The 21,847-nt window shown below is 41.0% G+C and overlaps 1 protein-coding gene across 2 annotated transcripts in view; it reads right to left on the bottom strand.

Annotated features, from left to right (window-relative positions):
- The window catches only part of DENND6A (DENN domain containing 6A), an 82,447-nt gene that overhangs the window by 43,071 nt on the left and 17,529 nt on the right, over nucleotides 1-21,847 (bottom strand). For both annotated transcript variants that reach the window (XM_075549999.1, XM_075550000.1), the window contains exons 2-3: nucleotides 6,014-6,052; nucleotides 5,876-5,918 (exon numbers count right to left, since the gene is read on the bottom strand). In XM_075549999.1, the coding sequence (XP_075406114.1) occupies nucleotides 5,876-5,918; nucleotides 6,014-6,052 (82 nt within the window). The remainder of the gene's footprint in view (nucleotides 1-5,875; nucleotides 5,919-6,013; nucleotides 6,053-21,847) is intronic.

Raw genomic sequence — 21,847 nt, 5'->3', positions numbered from 1 at the left:
GGAAAACTCTATTTCATGAACTTACATGGCTATGCATATACATATATATTTAAAACTTACATAGTGCTTACTTTATTTTTCAAAAAAACCAACATAAGAGAGGATTCAGAAAATCTAATAAAATTTCATAATGCTAATTTTGAAAAAATGTTCACTTTAATTATGTTAGCAAACTTTTTTTGCAAACTTCTTAAAACATGCAAAGTTCGCCTAAACTAAATGTCAAGTAATAATTACACAAACTCATAAATACTCTTAAAAAGTAATCTATTTAAAGATACATGGAGTAGCTTATTACTCAAATTCTTATTTACTATATTTAGAAGAACTACCCACCCACACTCACTGCCAAAAGCCATTGAGTCAATTCCAACTGAAATCAACTCTACACAGGGTTTCCAAGACGATCAATCTCTATGGAACCGAATGGCTCGTCCTTCTCTTGCAGTGCAAAAAGTGGGCTCAAACCACTGACCCTGTTAGCAACACGAGACTCCTTTACATGTTAAACTAATAAGGTTATAATCAAATGTAAAATGAGCATGTTTATTACTATTATTCATTATTACATTCGGAAGTACTTCTGTTTTTTTAGCCATTAAGTTCTCAAGAAAGTAGAAAATTGAGCAATTTGCTTACATTTAAAAAAAGAAAAACAATTTAGTATGTTATTAGGGATCTGTGAGCAGGTACAACTAATTTCATATTTAGAAGTTGATGTTTCTCTGGTGGTAGACAGAGGAACAAACAAAGGTAACTAGAGGGTGGATTAATTCCATTCCTTTACTTGTCAAAGTAGACAGTTGAACACTCACAGGGGAAATAAATAGAACCTGAGATAATGAGAAACATTCTCTGCTACAGATATAACCTTATTTTATTTCAATGAATTTGTACATTGATGATTCCATTTTTCTTTGTAGACATGGCTAATCTGAAAAAGAGGAAGAAAGGGAGAGCGGGAGGGAGGGAAGGAAGGAGCAAGAGAAAGGAAGGAAGAAGGAAATGGGGTGGGCACAAAGAAGGGACGGACACACAGGGCCTTTTATAAAAAGGATCAGTTCACCTTACCCCTCAAGCTGTGAGGAGGGAGCCAGGAGGCTAGGGCCCTTGGTCAAGAAGGCTTTAGGCAGTGTCTTTGTGGAAGGTAAGGATTTTACCACTGAAATGACCAATGTGACAGTGTCCTTGTGAAAGGCAAGGCTCCCAGTTTATGTCTCAGAGGGCTGCTCCTCAGAACATTAAAGGTAACTGAGGAAATGTCAACTCCTTATCTGGCTAGTCCTTCATCCTCCATCTTGAACTCGCCACAAACGGAAAACGAAGCTAACCCTAGGAAACAAGAAGCAGGTCCTCTCCTGAGGCTGGGAAGTGAGAGGAAATAGGGTACAGGGTTTCTTTTTGGTGACTGTGGGGATGGCTGCCCAACTGTGTGAACATACAAAAACTCATTAGAGTATATATTTTATATGAGTGAATTGTATGGTTGGTGAATTATCCTCAAAGTGGTTTTGTCTGGTCTTTAATGCCACTCCATTGACAACTAGAGCAAAAATTAAAGGTTTCTTTGCTTCAAACAAATTAATAAAAATCCTCACCCTCCAAAAATAACTCTTTCCAGAAGATGCCCCTTAGATCACAGACTTCTTAACTCACTGTCCTCCCTCTATGCCACTAACTGATTCAAAAGGAAGGAGCCCATCTCTCAGCCAACCCATGGGTCTTCCTTTCTAAACTAATTTGGTACTCCAGGAAGCAACCTCCGATTTTACAATTGTCAAGGGCAGAATACTTTCCAAGCTTCCTTTACCTCTGCAACTCATATTGAAGCTATCAAAAGATATAGCGTATGGGATCTTAAAGGCTTGAAGATAAACAGGCAGCCATCTAGCTGAGAAACAATAAAGCCCACATGTAAAAAGCACACCAGCCTATCCCGACACGATCAATCACTGAAGACAAAGAGGGTGCATAAGCATATATGCTGAAGAAACCCAATGGTGCCCAGCTATCAAAAGATACAGAATCTGGGGTCCTATAGGCTGGATGATAAACAAGTGGCCATCTAACTGAAAAACAACAAAGTGCACATGGAAGAAGCATACCAGGCTGTGAGATCAAGGGATCAGGTATCAGGCATCAAAGTCCAAAAAAAAAACAAACCCCGCATTGTGAATGAGGGGGAGTGTGGAGTGGGAACCTAGGGCCCATCTGTGGGAAATTGGACATCCTCTTGCAGAAGGGCCGCAGAGAGGAGACGAGCCAGTCGGGGTGCAGCATAACAACGATGAAATATACAATTTTCCTCTAGTTCTTGAATGCTTACTCCGCCCATCAGGATCCCAATTTTACCCTAAAAATCCGGCTGGACTGGAGGATGTACACTGGTACAGATAGGAACTGGAAACACAGGGAATCCAGGACGCACGATCCCTTTAGGACCAGTGGTGTGAGTAGCGATACCAGGAGGGTGGAGGGAGGGCAGGTGGAAAGGGGGAACCGATTACAAGGATCTACATGTGACCTCCTCCCTGGGTGAAGGGAGACGTCGGACAGGGCAAGATATGACAAAATAATAATTTATAAATTATCAAAGGTTCATGAGGGAGAGGGAAGCAGGGAGGGAGGGGTAAAAATGAGGACCTGATGCCAGGGGCTTAAGTGGAGAGCAAATGCTTTGAGAATGATTGGGGCGGGGAATGTATGGATGTGCTTTATACAATTGATGTATGTATATGTATGGATTGTGATAAGAGTTGTATGAGTTGTATGAGTCCCTAATAAAATGTAAAACAAGAAAAGGGAAGAAAAAAAGAAAGAAAGAAAAGAAAATGATTAGGGCAAAGAATGTACAGATGTGCTTTATACAATTGATGTATGTATATGTATGGACTGTGATAAGAGTTGTATGAGCCCCTAATAAAACGTTTTAAAAAAAAGATATGACAAAATAATAATAATTTATAAATTATCAAGGGTTCATGAGGGAAGGGAGGTCGGGAGGGAGGGGAAAAAAGTGAGGAGCTGATACCAAGGGCTCAAGTAGAAAGCAAATGTTTTGAGAATGATGAGGGAAACAAAGTACAAAAGTGCTTGGCACAATGGATGGATGGATGGATTGTGATAAGAGTTGTAAAAGCCCCCAATAAAATGATTTTTAAAATAAAAATAGAAACTGCTAAACTACAGGTAAACAGAGAATAACTTCTTATACCAATAAGATCACTCAAAGCTTTCTGCTTGAAATGATTATCTTTGTATTAACAGAAATACAGCTACAGAGTGAATGACAATGCATAAGACTAAGATAAAAAAAGAAAGCTTCAAGAGCTAGCCCCACATCTTGACTTTCGGCACCATGTAATCAAGACTCCCTGTGGTTACAGCGATTGGATGGAGAACCAGTGCTTTAGACCAAAGCTACTCAAAGTGTGGTCCGTGGGCTGTGGCTGGTCCACAAACTCTTGCTACTAACCCATTTCCAAGTAAATATACATACTGAGTGTAAGCATGGAGTCACCTTTTTCTAATAATGTGATACTGCCATGGCAAATTGTGAGTTTTACTTTACAACTTTTACTTTTCCCATTTCATGTTTCTCATGAGTCATTTAAATTGCATCTTACCCAAGTGTTGCTCCACAACAGATGGTTCATTTCAAAAGCCAAGCCAGGCTTTTCACACAGACACAGCAAGGAGCAGAGCGTTAGCCCGAGAAGGGGCAAAATATATGAGAGTGTCCTTGCTGTTTACAGAACACTGTCTGCACATCAACTCCGTTTCAGGGCCAGGATTGATCTTTCCTTCACCGACGCTACAAACTTTCCATTACTGTTGAGTTTTCCCTCTACACATGCTGAAAGGCCCCTGAGCACCCACCAGTTGTGGAGCGGTGTGTAGGGGAGGGGGCGGGAAGAGAAAGAACCTGACCAATACTTATCAGAAAGGAAGGCACACTAAACTTAAGTTAAGCCATCATTCAACTGAGACAAGGAATTGAAACCTAGAAACAAGACACAATTTTTTCTTCTAACGTCACAAGGACCCTAAGGTATACTGGGGTGGGAGGATGAAGGAAGAGACTGGCAAGCCTTGTCATCAGAAACTTCATATGCATTCTTCTTTTATTTTTATATGCAGCTCGTCATACCATCTAAAATGGTACTTTCCTTTTTTTTAAGTGTGTGCACCATGGAAACGAAATCTTGTCCATGACTCTTTCCTAAAGACTGCTTTACTGTGCCTACACTTCCTTCCATAGCAAGAAAAGCTATTTGTGGAAAAACTAAATCCCTTACCAAGTTGGCACAATAATCTTAACTTTTGTTTAATATATACATAAAAGAAATATATTGTGTGAATAATTACAACTGGCAATTGTGATCACAAACACATAATAACACACAGTCTCTTGGCGGTCTAGATTAATGTTCATTTGTTAAAATGGCACGGTGCCTGCTTTCAAGACAGCTTGACAATCTCACTGGCCCAAGTATTAACCACACTTGTTTTGATATGCCGCTTAGAAAAAGATATTATAAAACATCTGTGGGTCATTTATACACCTACACGCCTGAAAAGTTCTGTTTACACAGATTTACCCTGGAGATTAACTTCTAACAAGAAAATAATATATGGAGAGACTGATCACAAAATAAGAAATAAAAAGGCAATCTAATCCAAACTCCATGTAATTAATTCCTCAGCCCTGATGTGCAATAAAGAGGGCAATAGAGGAGGAAGCCATGATAGCCAGCTCCAACCATAAAGAGAAGAAAGAGTGCAGTACAATCCGCTGATGCTAACCATAGTCAGGTCACCCTGCCACCCACACAACTCAGCTTACCCTGAGCCCAAGGACTCCCAGCCAACAATCCGATATTCAGAATCAGATGTGCAGATTTAATAAAGAAAATGGTAACTAAAACAAGGATTGTTCCTACAAGATCTCTCTGTCTTGATTTTCATTCCTAGGTAAAACATCCTGAAGTTTTCATGACTCCAGGTCAGAACTAGAGTCCTCCTGGAATCTCTCAAAGGTAAGGTGTAGTAGAGAAAAGCATTACTTCCCTTTGAGCAGCGCTGAGCTACAAGTACATAAGGAAAAAACCCTGCAAGCATTTAATGTCAACCCTGCAAAATTTCATGTAAAATTTCCCAAATCAGATAAACTGAATTCAATTAACAGGATGTGAGCAGTAACCACACACACAAAAAAGGGAACAGGAGTGTCTCTACTTCGAAGGGTTCTGTGTGTGGTCCAAGAAGTTGTTCTATGCCTAAAAAGCTGTTTTGAAAGTGAAACACAAGAGGAAGGCTGAAAGGTTTCAACAATTAGGACCACACAAATAGAGTTTGAAAGGGAGCAGTTGAATTTAGCTTAATAATAGCTAAAGTTTATAATACGGTGCCTTTCTATAGGCCAGGTACTATTGTAAGCACTTTATATATACTAGCTCACATAAACTACTGAAAACTGATGGTCTTATTCCATAAGCAGATGTGCCCTACCTTGCTCAACCAGGTTGCTTTTACAGAGTTCTTTGCCAGTTCTCAAACCCTGAACTAAACATGAACGTCTGACTCTCTCAAACACATGACTGTCGTTGAGTTTCCATCTCTGCACTGTTTCAACAGCTCTTTGATGTTTTACCTCATTACTTCCTACCAGTTATTTTGGAAGTTGAATTAAATAAAAACAGCAATGACAAGACTGTGTATAATAAAACTAGACAATCAAAACTACTGATCTGTTGGACTGAAATTCCAATTTGCATGCTAATATGGTATTTCAATTACTTTTCACATATTAGGAGTAGAATCAGTATTGTTAATATAAAATGCAGAAGAAATACCACATGAAAAAAATAGTTACCTGAATTTGAATCTGGGAAAGACAAATAGCAAATATTGGTTTTCTGAAAAAGAAAACAAAAGCTATATATGCTGACACACACACGCCAATAAAAACAAACACAACAGCAGACTATACACGCTAAGACTTGTCACTTACTTCTTTATCACTCAGCTTGGAGTGCTGCGGATAAATTACCTGGAAGAAAAGAGTTAAAGCTTGTCAGATGGATAGCTACTGTAAATATCAGTACAACTTCTGATACACGAGTCGGGTAAGGTCATATAGAGGGCTAGGGAACAGTTCACAAACTCCGACAATCAAATAAGGGGTGAGGGAGAATGCAGGAGGATTTACAATTGGAAAAAAATAAATAAGTTAGATCTCTACCCCACATTATATATTATGATTAACTCCAAATAAGTCAATGACACACATTTTAAAACGGTAACTATTAGGAACAAAACATAAGGGGACTTCTTCTGGATTCGAGTTTCAACAATGGATTCTTAGCTATTACACCAAAAGCACAAGCAACAAAAGGTAAAATCAATAAACTAGACCTCATCAAAGCTAAAAACTTGTGATTCAAAGGACTTTTATAAAAAAAATGAAAAGACAACCTACACAAATGAGAAACATAAATTTGAGAACTGCCTATTTGATAAGGATTTACTATCCAGAATATAAAAAGGACTCCTATAATTTAACAATATAAAGACAAGCAACCCAATAAAAAAATGAACAAAGGACACCTGAACAGGCACTTTTTGAAAGAAGATACACAAATAACCAACCAATAAGCACAAAGATGTTCAAAAGCTTCTGTCATTAGAAACATACAAAGCAAAAGCACAGAGAAACCAAGTATTTACAGAATAATTAAGATATAAATTCAGTCATACCTCAGGGGTCAGGCCTACCTATGAACTATTCAGTAACAGGAATCAATGTTTTTTTTTTTCACAGTGGTGATGCATTGAGCCGCGTACCACAAGGTCAGCCGTTTGATACTCCCAGCGCTCAGTGAGGAAAAGATGAGGCTTCCTACCCTCGCAGAGAGTTACAGCCTCCGAAACCCACACGGGCAGTTCTTCCCCGTCTTATTAGGGCCACTAGTCAGCATGAACTCAATGGAAATGAAGTTTTGTTTGTTGCTTGTTTTGTTTTCAGTTTGGGCTAAGTTTCTGTCCCTTTTTTAAAAAAAATCATTTATTGGGGCTCTTACAACTCTTACAACATTCTATACATCAACTGTATCACGCACACCTGTACACATGTTGCCATCACTTTCTAGACATTTACGTTCTACTTGAGTCCTTGGTATCAGCTCCTCTTTTTTTCCCCTCCCTGCCCCGCTGGTGACCCCGTGAATAAATTATTATGTTCATGTCTTACATCAACCGCTGTCTCCCCTCACCCACGTTTCATTAATACATTGATCATTGCAATCGGTTCCACCTTCCTCCGCGCCGTCCCCAGTCCCCAGTTTCTGTCACTTTTAACAAGTACAATCATGGTGGCTTTTTTTCCCTTTGGCGACAGAAAGTCCTGTTGGGCTTTAAATCTCTACTCATTGCCATCAAGTCAATGCAGACTCACAGTGAACCTGTGGGACAGGGTAGAATTGCCCCTGTGGGTTCCCAAGACTGTAACTTTACACACATACACACACACACACACACACACACGAGGGTACAAAACAAAAACCAGATAACTTCCCCATCTCTTCAGTCTGTTGTTGGTCTTTGAGCACAAGTGCATGCATTTTGTTGACATTTTTGTCTGTTCAGGAAGTTGATGGATGTCCAGAATGAGGTTTGTCATCAATCTACAGTTCACCTTTTTTGAAATGAGAAAAGCACTCGTACACTTGAGTTTTCCCCATAACACTGTCCTTGTAAGCTGTGTTCAACATCACAGCAGTTTCTGTGGCATTTTCCCCAAGCAGGAAAGAAAATTACACACAAAAAAAAGAAAATTACACAACCACACGCTTTTCTCTTAAATTGGCCATCACAAAAGATGAGGTTCAAGTGAAAATGCTTTCACAAAAAAATTCACTGTGACAAAAGAGAACCTTCCAGGGCAAATGCCACTGGATACACTGACTCAGAGTAAGCTGCTCAATGCTTGCCAAGCGAAAAAAAAAAAAGCGTACTATGAAAGTACCCAGTGGACTTTATTCCAGCTTCTTTTGGGTACGTACCCCTTGTATATAAACAGTTTTATTGGGACACAGTCCAAGTATCATACAATTCAATCTAGACTGTAACTGTTTACCAGAGTGGAAAGCCCTGTCTTTCTCCCACCGAAAGCCTGCTAGTTTTGAACTGCTGACCTAATAATTAACAGCCCAGCATGTAACCACTACACATCACCAGAGCTCGCTAGAACCTGAACATTCTCCTAAGCATTGTTTTTGTTAAGTGCTTCAAGTCAGTTCTGACTCATAGCAACCCTCTGAACAACAGAATAAAACACTACCCAAACCTGTGCTAACTCGGTGTCTTTACTTTAGGACACGTGACCCTGCCTCCTATAGTCTTCCCTTGTACTTAAAAAGGGGCACTAAAAAAACTCAGAACAAAACTCACTGCCATTGAGTTGATTCCAACTAATAGTAACCCTTCAGGGTTGAACTGCCCCTTTGGGTTTCTGAGATTAAAATTCTTTATGGAAAGCAGAAAGACTCATCTTTCCATCAAGGAGCAGTTGGTGAGTTCGAACTGCTGACCTAAAGGTTAACAGCCCAATGTGAAACCCACTATGCCAACAGGGGATTAATTTTATCCTACTGCTATGCTATACTTAATGCTGAACTCAGTAATTTTTGTCAAAAGCAATGACTCATCCTACTATATCCTTAAACCAGTCCAGGGCATGTCATTTAGCCATGCTTAAAGGAAATGATCCCCAAAGGAAAAGATTTTCTGTCAGAACCATGGGGCAACAAGGTCCAGAGGAGCTGCATCTTGAGGTCCTGCTGTTACCTTCACCACTCTGTGTTCTTCAAACTCAACCCACTGCTATCGAGTTGGTTCTGACCCATATCCACACCATGTAAGGGTTTCTGAGGCTGTAAATCTTTATAGAAGCAGAAAGCCTCATCTTTACCCTGGGGGGTGGCGGTGGGGAGCTGCTAATGGGTTGGAACTGCTGACTTTGTAGTCAGAGTCCAATGCTTAATCAACAGTACCATTCATTGCCAAATGCCCAGACTACCGAGTCTTAGCTCTCTTACACTTGGCTTCCACAGCCACTCTCCGGCCACCTCTGTGTTCCTCTCCCCAGCATAGTCTCACATCTGAGGCCTATCCTCAGGAGCACAACCTTTCCAGCTCCAAACGGGTGCAGAACGGAGATACTCTCCCTCCCCACAGACATCTGCACAAGGAGTTAGAGGACTAAGCACTGGGCAGAGGTAGCAGAGTCACATTCCAGAACAAAATAACCACCTAAAGGTCTTCCCTATTCCCAGACCCCAACCTGACCTGTCTTTGGGCTGTCCCACCCCTCTACTGCTGTGGGGCAGCTAGCTAGCCCTGTAAAAGTCAATTCCCTGGATACCATGCATTCCTCTCAACCTTCCAAAATCTGAAAAAAATACAAAGGTTAAGTTCCAGTCACGCACTGATGGGATTCCTCCGGTGGGGTAGCAGTCTGGCGGTGATAAGGCCTTCTCTTTTTATCGAATTCAGTCTTCCAAGCACACCTCACGTGGTGGAAGAACGGCCATCCCTCAGACCTCGAAGCAATCACAGGACATAAAGTACCGCTTTACCAGATGGGGCCCAGTCCTGATTCCATGCCTCTGGGCTGGGGACAGTCTGCTCCAATTCAAAGGACAGTCCTGGGTGAAGCAATGTGATTGTTTCCTTGAAAGCGATGTGGACGGTCTGCCACTGGGAGCTCTATCTTTAACATCTTCTGTCCCTTGTTAAAATGAGCTATCCACATGTAAGCTGACAGTTTCTCTGGAACCCTTGTTCCCTTGAGCCTTTTGTACACCATCAGCGATTTCACCACTCATTCACACAAGCTTCACCATAACCACTTAGATTCTCAGACTTTCAAAAGTCTTAGATCCATTGTTCTTGGTACTTTATCCGTGATAAGCACAGCTTTATAAAATGTGTTCTTAGTGTTTTAATTTTAACAAATATGTTCTTTCAGTTTATCAAAACTTAATAGGCATTCCTACCACATAAAAGCCTCAATCGCTGCCAATGAGAACCATGAGAAATCAGCGGGGTGGCCTTGTTCTCTGGGGCTCTCAAGTCATCTACCTTTGAGAGAGGGCAGTTTTACAACTCACTCTTCTACTGCCCGGTGGAAGACGCTTGGTTTCCGTCTCTGACTGCTTCCTACCTTACTTACGTTCTCACTTTCGTAGGCCTTAGTGTACTACTTTCTCCTAAGAAACACATCTTTCTACTTTCATAGAGAATCCCACACTGAGATCACCGCAGAGGTCACAGAAAACGGTGGTTGTTTTCCAAACCAATAATGAAAACAGTTATGATGAGCTCTTTTCAGATGATCTGGGGATAGAGTTTGAACTCAAATCCTTCAATGTCTAATCCATTTGGATGATTTATAGAAAGACAATAGAAATATTGAAAACAGGATCTATGCTCATGGCTTTCATATGCACATAGTCTTGTGGCTATCTCTCAGAGGTATGATTGAGTAGATCCACCTGCCTTCACAGAAGGCAAGAAACAAACAAAAAAATCTTTTTAACATTTTATCTTCTTTTGCGTTGTTGTTGTTACTTTTAAGCCTACCATCCTAACTCAAATTTCCAGATTTTTCCTATCTTCTCTGCTATCCTTCATTTCCTTAAAACGCATCATTTACTTACCACTTTGTAAAACCAAAAACCGCTATCAAGTCATTTCTGACTCTCAGAGACGCTGCGGGGCAGGGCGGACTGCTCCTGTGGGTTTCTGAGATGGTCACTCTGTAGGAGTCAACAGCCTCATCTTTCTCCTTGGAGCCACTAGTGGTTTCCACCTTGTGATTAGCAGCCCAAGGCATAATAATCCACTACATGAATACACGCTCAGCACCTCAGACTCTCAGAAGCAGTGTGGCACAGTGGGAAAGACTTGTGCAAAAGGGTTTGGGTCCCCACTGGTAAGTCATTTAACCAGCCCATGCCTCAATTTGTACGGATTAAAAGTTTCTGCCTCACAGCCCACTGCCGCTGCCACTGCTCCTCCGCTCTAACCACGCTATCTCTCAGAAGTCTCTCTTCGTAAGCCTGCGCAATGCCATGCTCTGTGCCACCTCACACCTCCGCCTCTCCTTGGGCTGCTCTGTAGCTGCAGTTCCTCTACCTTCTCCCTAGCAGCGCTGAGCCGCCTCCTTCCAAGCCTGTACCTCTGACTCACGTGAGGTTAAACTCCTCAGCAGTTTCCTTTATAGGATTTATCATGCTCCGCATCTTTTTTTCCCTCAAGAAACATCTTTATTAATACAGTATTTGTCTTCCCTCTGTCAAACCTGAGCCAATTACATTCCCCTGGCTAAGGAGGTGCAGGGAAAACAAGATACAGAGCAGATGAGACGTGGGACAGAGAACCGTGGGGGGTGGAGAAGGCTCCCTCACATGGCGAAGAGGATGAGGAAGGCCACCATCGGGCAGAAAAGCCCCACAGCCTCCTAGAGGGCGACACCAGGATGGCATAGAAGAGCTGCTGCTTCAGAGACAGGTTCCTGGAGTAAACAAGGATGAGGCCCCCAAACACAGTCCCAATGCCGGCTCCAAAGCCTGCCACTCCAACTGTGCCAGCCCCAATGAACTTGGCAGATCATGCCCTGCATCTTGCCAGATTCTCCTACTGGATCACTGGTCTATACCTCCGTTCATCAAGAGGATACTCCATCAGTGAGTATAGACAGCTCTTCCCTGATTCCAAAGGCTAACTGAGGTCTGAGTAGACATACATAGATCTTCAAAACGTTCATGGAAAATGTGTATCATGAGAAATTATTCAGGTGCATGAAGCAAAGTTCTGAAAACTCCCAAGACATAATCAAACACACTGAGGAAATGAGTCACTTGGCCTAGGGGATCAGTGCCACAGTCCAGGGACACCAAAATCAACTGGTAGGGCGAAGATGACAAAGACAATGTTCTACCTCCTACTTTAATGAGTAGTGACTTCGGTCTTATAAGTTCATGAGCAGCCATCTAAGGTACAAATATTGGTCTTTCTCCATTCACAGGAAAGATGAGTCATGAAAATCAAAAGACATGGAAACAGTTAATCCCATGGACTAATTCATTTGCCCCCAGGCTCCGTAACGCTGAGATCATTACTAAATAGTATCAGCTACCACTATCAACTGCTTAATAAGGAACATAATATAAGATCCTGGACAGAGCAGGAGCAAAATGCCGAACAAAGATCAAAATCATAAATCACACCAGGATTACTGGTTGGATGAAGACTGGTGGGACCCCCAAGACTACGCTTTTAGTCAGTTCCGGTGTAGAACTGATGTTTTAACTCATGTTAAAACGATTATGAAGATGAAATGGGCAGCATGTACCCAAGGGTGAAGTTTAGAGGGTTAGGAAAGGAGGAGAACAACCCAGGAAACAGAGAGAAGTAAGGTAAATGATGGTACATTGAGGGGACTGCAATAGATGAACTGAAATAAAATGTGTATGAATGTTGAATGTACAAGTGGTTATCTGCTCTGTAAACCTTCAACTAATTCACAATAAAAATTTTTTTAAAGAAGCTGGCACAGCAAATGCAAATTTAAAAAGAAAAAAAACTATGCCTGGATTTCAAATGTGTTCTGCACTAATAAACTCATAGTAACTCATTATAATATGTGTGAACAGGATCCAGTTTGAGGCACTAAGAAAAACAAGAGTCAGTGTGAAAAAGAGTCCCCATCCAAACAACATGAATTCTATAAAAAGTGAAGCAAATTTATGGTGAAGAGGGCTATAATTAACTGCAGAAACAATAGTCAATGCCACAGACATCTCAATTGGTTCAGCTTACACAATTCTGACTGAAAAATTAAACTTAAGCAAGCCTTCTGCTTGATGGTTGCCAAATCTGTTGCATCCTGATCAGCTGCAGGCAAGAGCAAAGCTTTCGATGGAAATTTTAAACAAGTGGGATCAAGATCCTAGAGAATTAGAAGAAATTTAACAGGGGCTAAAACATGGCTTTACCAGTATGATCCTAAAGACAAGACACAACCAAAGCAATGGCTACCAAGAGGTGGAAGTGGTCCAGTCCAAGCATAAGCAAATTGGTCAAGAGCAAAGGTTACAACAACCTTTTTTTTTTTAATGCTCACGGCATTTTGCTTGTTAGCTTTTTGGAAAACCAAAGAATGATAAGATCTGCTTATTGTGACAGTGTTTTGGAAAAGGTAGCCAAAACTTTAGTAGAAAAACACCCAAGAAAGCTTCACTATAGATTCATTGCCACCACAATGTTCCGACTCATTTTATAAGGTAGCTAGCTAGATTAGGGACAAAAGGGGTTTGTCTCCACCAAATGCCTACACTAAACGAAAATTAGGTGTCCATGGGGGTTGGAAAGAAATCAAGCACATTAATTAGACACCCATGGGAAAATCCAAAGCTGGGCATGTTCAGACCACACTCACAAGACACCTAAGTCCAGGTGAAGGGAAACCTGGGCCCACACACAACACTAGACACATGACATCACACAGGTGTGCCTAAACTCAGCCTAAAAGATAGGTCAATACCCTCCCCAGTCAGTGGGGATGGATGGGGGGGGGGTGGTAAAATAACAAAGGCTGAGAGAAAGGCCTTCTCTGATTAGGGTGCTCTCTTAGCGGGCGTACACTTGCCACCCAGGCCTCTCAGGGTTCGAGCTCTCTCAGGCCTCTCTCTCAGGGTGCTCAGGATTCTGCACACTAGACTCTGCACACTGGTTTCACACTCCTGTTCTGGTATGCCTTCCCCATGTTTTCCCACGCTCCCCTAAAGTGGCTGCAGTGGCCATTTTCAGTTGCGAGCTTTCCCACAGTCCTCGTGCCCTGCAGCCTTGCACACTTTCCTGGGATGGTGTGTACTCTCTAAGACTGTAACACCTGAAACTTCCCTTTTCCTCAGAAAATTTACTTGGATTTATAAAAAGTGCTTCTGTTACGTGAATTCTTTCAGCATTGAGAAGAACCGAGGTAAGCAATTCCAGAAACCTAACCATTTCTCTTATCAAACAATGGCAACTGTGTGAGTTTCGATGGGAAATCTTTGTTTCCTAATGAATTGTTTTCCTTCCTGATCTTAAAAATGAGAAGAGCGGGAATTCCAGAACACTTCACTGCACTCGGGAGGAGCTGGCCTGTGGACTAAGGGGTAGTTGTGCTCCGTGGCTTAAAATCAGGAAAGGTTTGCTTCAGGGTTGCTTCTGCACACCACACACTGAGGAAATCATCAGCGAACCCGGCTTTTATGAAGAATGTAGCAGCAACATTAGAGGAAGGCTTATTAACAATATGCGATATGCAGATAACATGAACTTGGTCGGTGAAATTAAGTAGGACCTAAACCACTTGTTGATGACCATCAGGGAGTGTAGACCAAAATTCTCACCACTAGACGAGTAGGTAACATCATGATAAATAGAAAAAAGGCTAAAGATGTCAAGGATTTTCTCTTGCTTGAATACACAATCAATGCTCGCGGAGTATCTTTAATGAAGACTCTAGATCACACATACAGTTTGCTAATGAGGTGGCTCAGGTGGAAATTGAGCCAGAAAATCCACCTCATCTCCACTGACATCAGAGGGGGGCTGATTAAATCAATCATAACTATGTAATAATGTCCCAGCGGATGTTTCAGGTCGAGCCTTCCCAGACTCACCTTGTGCGTCTCGTCGTTTGTATCCTTTTTGCTATTTAAGTGCAATATTAAGTATAGTTCTTCTCTTTTTCTTTAAAAAATTTTTATTAAATACTTTTATTGGGGGCTCTTACATCTATCACAATCCACACATTCATCCATTGTGTCAAGCACATTTGCACATATGTTGCCATCATCATTTTCAAAGCATTATCTTTCTTCTTGAGCTCTTGGTACCAGCTCCTCATTTTCCCCCCTCCCTACTCCACTCTCCCTCCATCATAAACACTTGATAAGTTATATATTATTATTTCCATATCTTACATCCTGCTCTGTCGCTTCACCCACTTTTCTGTTGTTCATCCCCCTGGGATGGGGTTATATGTTGATCCTTGTGATCGATTCCCTCTTTCTCCCCCCACCTTCCCCTTATACTCCTGGTATCTCTAGTCCCGTTGGAAGTTTAGTTCTTTTCAATGCGTCTGTGAGTCATTGTTTCCCAATAAAACAAAATGTTTTTAAAGGACTACCCAAGGGAGTCAGCAGCTCAGAAATGATAATATTAATTAAAGTAATACTAAGATCTTAGGCATTAAATAAAACAAACCAAGTCTTTCCCTCTACTGACTCTGAAGTTTTCCTCCTTTAATTCAATTATTAAACAACTTCTTCTGTCTTTCAAATAGAGTATGTAGTTTTCCTTAACATAAATCATATTATACTCCTGATTCTGACACCTAATAAAAAATGTTGAAGTTCTTAACATTTCAGCACACATTCTAGTCACTCATCCTGAACACGCACTAGTGAGTGTAGTCACACTGCTGATTCTGCAGCAGTCCAATGCAATCCTTAACGGACTCTGCCATCAGGACTCTTTTATTGTGCATATTAGTCCTCATAGAAAACACTGAAGAGTGGGAACTATTACCATCCCACTTTGGCCCCCATGGTCACGATCTGGTATCAAGACTGTAAGTTGAAAAAAAAAAAAAGGCTAGAAGTTCATCCTTGTTAAGTCTGGCTGCAAGGTCTGCCCCTTTAACCTCTTCAATGACCAGCAAAGGAAGTAAAACTCTTCCTTAAAAAGTCCAAATTGGGGGGAGCGGGGAGGGAGGGGAAAAAAAAAGAGGACCTGATACAAAGGGCTTAAGTGGAGAGCAAATGCTTTGAGAATGATGAGGGCAAAGAATGTACGGATGTGCTTTATACAATTGATGTATGTATATGTATGGATTGTGATAAGAGTTGTATGAGCCCCTAATAAAATGTTTAAAAAATGATAATAAAAATAAAAAGTCCAAATTGAGGATTGATCAAAAAGGGGATTTTCACATTCAACACAAGAATTTTGGCAATAAAAAAGTCAAATTTTAATATATTTATGTTTTTATATTTAATATATATTTAATACTTTTTAAAGTTCTTGTTTTAATATATTTATTTAAAACTACCAAATAAAATATTTTGGTAAGGCTACTAATCTACCTATACTCCCTCCTTTTAGGGATTTAAATTTCACTTGGTAAGAACCCAAGGGAAAAGAAGCAAGATCATGCACTAGAATCCAGTGAACTTGCTGCCAGGCTTGCTTTATGAGCACTGGTAGGCCTATCAGTTATGGTCACCAGCGCTTCTCACAGACACTGAAGCAGGAGTGAGCCGTCTATGCAGCAGCAACGCTCCGTGAAACGTGAAGGAGACAGGAAGCACGGCTTCATAACATCTGCAACTTCAAATGGACTCGCTGTGGGCTGATTTTTACTCTACCTGCTTTCCGCTTGTGTAAATTAAAAAAACCAGCTTCCAAGTACTACTGCAGTTGCTTTTCACTCCTAAATAATCTTTTTGAGATTTCTCATTCTCCCGGAAATTAAATGTTCAGAGACCTGTAAGGTTTTTACTGTGACCAGTGCTTTGATCATCCAAAAACATGAACTAGCCCTAAAAGCTTTAAAGAAAGAGAATGCCTACACTCACACAAACATAAAATAATCTAAATTAAAGTTGTCTACTGTTCACTTCATAATAATTTTAAAGCATTTTGTCATTTACAGGACTATACAACTGCTAAAAAATCTCTCTAATTTAATACTCCATTGAGCATTATCATGTATAAAGGAAGTCATGTTGAGAATAGAATTGTCCATGTTTTCTATCACTTTTCATAGTAAAAACATAAAGCACTTGTGAAGGATTAGCTAACTGAACAAAAGAATGTTCTAAATCATCTGCAGACTGGGATTGCATAAATTCCTAACACAATCAAATCTGAAATTCCATTCTTGGAAACATTTTTCAAACTCATCTGTTTGGATGGATAGCTGACAGCATCTCCCTCATTTTTTTTCTTCACCTCTTCTTTGTCATCAAATCACTGTCCTTTCATGTCCCTCTTTATTCCCAGAAACAAAAAGAAGTCACAAGGAGCAAGGTCAGGTGAGTCAGGTGTACGGGGCAAGAGAGGCATACTGTTTTTGGCCAAAAACTGGTGCTCTGAAACAGCTGCGTGAACAGGTGCACTGTCATGGTGGCAAAATCAGTCCCTCGTCTGCCACAAATGAGGCCTATTTTTGTGGCACACTGATACACAACCTTTTCAGAATCTCTAAATAGAAAGCTTGACTACAGTCTGACCTGGTAGAACAAACTCCAAATGTACAATCCCCATCACTTCAAGAGCTTTTTCTGGGCGAGGAACTGATGGCAACATTCACTGGCTTGTTTCATGTTTGCTTCTGGGGTCGTAAGAATAGCAGCAGGTCCCATCACCAGTAATGCCCTTGGGAGAAAAGTCTGCAGCTGGTCTTTCATAGAACGCAGGACATAGCACACTAGACACTTTTTCCTGGTCAGTCAGAACCCAAGGCACAAATTACGCAGTGACCCTTCTCATTCCCATATCTTCAGTTAAAATTCAATGAATTGAGCTCCAAGATAATTTCCACATGTCTTCAATGATCCATCATTGTTCTCTGAGCACAAATGAACAAATTTTGTTGACATTTTCATCTGTTTGGGAAGTTGATGGACATCCAGAATGAGGCTTGTTACCAGTTGAAACAGAAACCCACTCATACACTTGAACTTTTCCCACTGTGCTGTCCTTATAAGCTGTGTTCAACATCACAGTAGTTTCTGCAACATTTTTCCTGAGCAGGAAACAAAATTTCACAGCCACACACTGTTCTTTTAAATCAGCCATAACAAAAAAAAATGAGGTTCAAGTGTAACTGCTTTCACAAAAAAATTCACTGTGACAAGAGAGAACTTTCCTAGGTGACGCCACTGGGTGAACTAACTCAGAGAGATGCTCATACTTCCCTAGTGGGAAAAATGTGTACTACAAAATCTCTCCCCAAAGGAGTTTTTTCCATTTTGGTACAATGCCCCCCCATCGTATCCACATATATAAATAAATATACATATATTTGTATTTATGATATATTTGCCCTCCTACCCCACAATTATGTTTACTTATCATTAACCATTCAGTAAACCCTCCCAGATACAAACTGATTGAACATGATCAGAAAAGCTGCACACTCTTAGCCATCAATTTTAAAACACTTACTATTCCCCTGTACCTGTCATTGTTGGCAGTTCTACTCTGTCCTATTAGGTCATGCCATTGTGGTTTTATTATATAGTCTTTCTAAAGAATCTTTACCAAATCTTTAGAAAGAATTAGTCTTTCTAAATATTTACCAACGGAGATAGCCTCATCTTTTTAATAATCTTGCAAACTAATTACAAGAATGTTTACCAACAAAAGCAGGCTTCTAAAACTGATAGTGCCCAGCTATTAGAAGATATAGCGTCTGGGGTCTTAAAGATTTGAAGTTAAAGAAACAGGGAAGTAATAAAGCCCACATGGAAGAAGCACACCAGCCTGTGTGATCACAGGTGTCAACACTATCAGGTAGCAGGCATCAAAAGACCCCAAACAAACAAGCATATTGAAACAAACAAGGGGGATCAGAACGGAGACCCAAAGCCCACTGAAGACAATTGGACATACCCTCACAGAAGGGTCACAAGGAAGGGACGAGCCAGCCAGGGTGCAGTATAGGACCGAGGAAATACACAACATTCCTCTAGTTCTTTAATGCTTCCTCCCTACCATCAATACCACCACTATCATAACCCCAGTTCTACCTTACAAATCTGACAGTACCAGAGCATGTACAGTGGTACAGATATGAACTCTCAACACACACAATCCAAGACAGATAAACTACTCAAGAAGAGTAATGGGAGTAGCAATACCATGAGGGTAGGGGGAAGGTAGGGAGAAAAGGGGGAGAAAAGGGGAACTGATCACAATGATTGACGTATAACCCCTCCCCCCCAGGGGGATAAACAACAGAAACATGGGTAAAGGAAAACAGCACACTGTGTAAGATATGAAAATAATAGTAATTTATAATTTATCAAGGGGTGGGGGGGGGAGGAACTGATACCAAAAACTCAAGTAGAAAGAACATGTTTTAAAAAGGATGATGGCAACATGTACAAATGTTCTTGATACAATTGATGTATGGATTGTTATAAGAGCTGTAAGAGCCCTCAACAAAATGAATTTTTTTTAAAAAAGCAGGCTTCAACATGTCTGGGGAAATTTAAAAAAAACAAACAGTATATAAGCCTGGGGATTGCTACCCAATCCAGGCTTTAGAAATGAGCCCGCATATTCTGTTGCAAGGGGGAGCCTAAGTGGCCATTGTTGTTACTGCCTCCTGACCAGCGCTGACCGAGTGCTCGTGCTGAGCTCGATATCCTAGCATTTGCCTGGCTTTGGTGCAGAAAAGTAGAATCAGACTAAAATCACTAGCAGGGTAACTCCAAGTTAGGTGGAAATCATGGGAGTGTAGAGACTCCTGCAGATGAAGCCACTGGAATAGACTGGCAAAGAACAGACAAAAGGTGACGGACGACAAAGCTCCAGACAAAGAAACAAAGGCAAGAGCCTGGGCTTTCCAAACCCCACTGGACTCATTCCTGCTTCCTGCAATTGCGGGTCAGAAGACTGCTTGGAATCTTTGTATTAAATCTCCTTTCACTTAAATTTATTTGAGAGGGTTTCTGTTCCTAAAACTCAAATTAATCCTCTACAAATATCCAATCAAAAGAAATTACATATATTAACCACAATAGTAAATATTAATAGCAGTTGCCCATTTGTAGAATTCAGTGACATTTTCTGTTTTTTATCATTTCCTTTTGAATAAATGAGGCAATTATGGGTTCACATAATTAAGGCTTTACTATATAATCAGGTATTTCAGAGCTAGAAGTGACACAAACAAAACTCGGCCATCAAATCAATGTCAACTCACAGTGACACTATCGAACAGGGTAGAAGCACCCTGTGAGTTTCCCAGACTGTAACTCTTTGCAGTGGTAGAAAGGCCCGTCTATCTTCCTCAGATTAGCTAGAGGTTTTTAACTGCGGACCATGCAGTTAGTAAGCAATCCAACGAGTAACCACTAAGCCACCAGGGTCCTAGAAGTGAAACAATGTAGATAAAATACAAGATTTCAAATTTTGTTCCAGAGGACACAAGAATTCTTTTTTTTTAACTCTTAGGTTTACTCTTTTTAAAAAATAATTTTATTGGGGGCTCTTACATCTCTTATACATCCATACATACATCCAGTGTCAAGCACATTTGCACATATGCCACCGTAGTCATTTTCAAAGATTCTCTTCCCACTTGAGTTGGATTTCAGCTACCCATTTCTTCCCCTTCCTTCACAAACCCTTGCTAACTTATAGATTATTATTTCCATGATACATCGACCTCTGTCACGCCTCGCCCACTTTTCCGTTATTGGTCCCCCTGGGAGGGAGCACTAGATGGATCCTTGGAATCCATTCCGGACACAAGGATTCTGAGATGAACCCTAAAGGAACGAGGGGAAAGGAAGAAGCCGAGCAAACTCCCTGCAGTCAACACCTCTGGGGAGCTCTTCATGCTCAAAAGACCCTCTAACTGTCCTCGGCACTAAGAACAAGACTTTGGGCAGAGATTTTGTGCAACACAGACTATGTTCCCATTCATCTGGTCTTCAGCTGATTCCATCACAGTGGAAAACTGTCCTAGTCAGCCGAGGAACTGCCTAAAAAAACGCACTGCACCCAGTCAACTCAGCCCCATCCTATAGTGATCCTATAGGGCAGAGTAGGACTGCCTCTGTGTTGCAAGACTGTAACTCTTTGCAGGAGTAGAAAGTCTCCTCTTTATCCTGGGTGGGTGGAGAGTGGCTGGTGGTTTCTAACTGCTGACTTAGCAATTACCAGCCCAATGCATAGCCCACTACACTACCTGGGCTCCCTGTGACTTGAAATACCTTTCAAGCCAAATTTCCCATTTCAACTGGAATAACTATTCTTATTTGTTACATGCAATGGGAATAATTACTTCTCCAGCTTGTTTTCTCTTAAAAAAAAAACAAACAAAAAATAGATTCTAGGCATGGCACCCCATCAGACTCTACCGGAAAACACTACTAAAGGTCAATAAACAGACCTGCAAGTATTTACAGGTTTCTGTGTTTTCTTGTCACTGATTTGTTGTTGTTGTTGCTTTGTTTTGCTGTCTTGTTTTTGTGCATATTATATCTCTACAGGCCTAGCTAAGTAAGACAGGCTGGATAAACAATCTGGAGGAGAAAACAATGGGACTGATGGTTTGGGGGGACATGGGAGAGGGGTACAGGGGGAAAGGAAGTGGTGTTAACCAACTGTGTTAGACAGGGTTCTCTAAAGAGAGAAAACCAGATTGCTAGATTGCTAATAATTATATATATATATATACACACACACAAAGATGGATAGATATATAACACAAGAAATGAACAGTTAAATTATAAAACAGTACAAATGACTCTGTGCAACTCACTCCCTTGAGAGAGTTGTGAGACACTGGCAGTCCTTCAAGTCTTGAGGGTCGCCAGGTAGTCCTCTGTAGAGATTCAGGCTATTGGGCACAGGCAGCAAACAGCAAGGCAGGTCACCAACAGTCAGCCAGGTTACCAACAGTCAGTCCCCAGCTCAAGAGATACAAATTCCAATTGTGTGGTGAAGCAGGTCTTAAAGGGACCTCAAATTACAGCGACACAGTCCACAA

This window comes from Tenrec ecaudatus, chromosome 5, assembly GCF_050624435.1.
Source record: "Tenrec ecaudatus isolate mTenEca1 chromosome 5, mTenEca1.hap1, whole genome shotgun sequence".
NCBI lineage: Eukaryota > Metazoa > Chordata > Mammalia > Afrosoricida > Tenrecidae > Tenrec > Tenrec ecaudatus.
The sequence above is the reverse complement of the archived record's forward strand: the minus strand, read 5'-3'. Positions and strand labels throughout refer to the sequence as shown.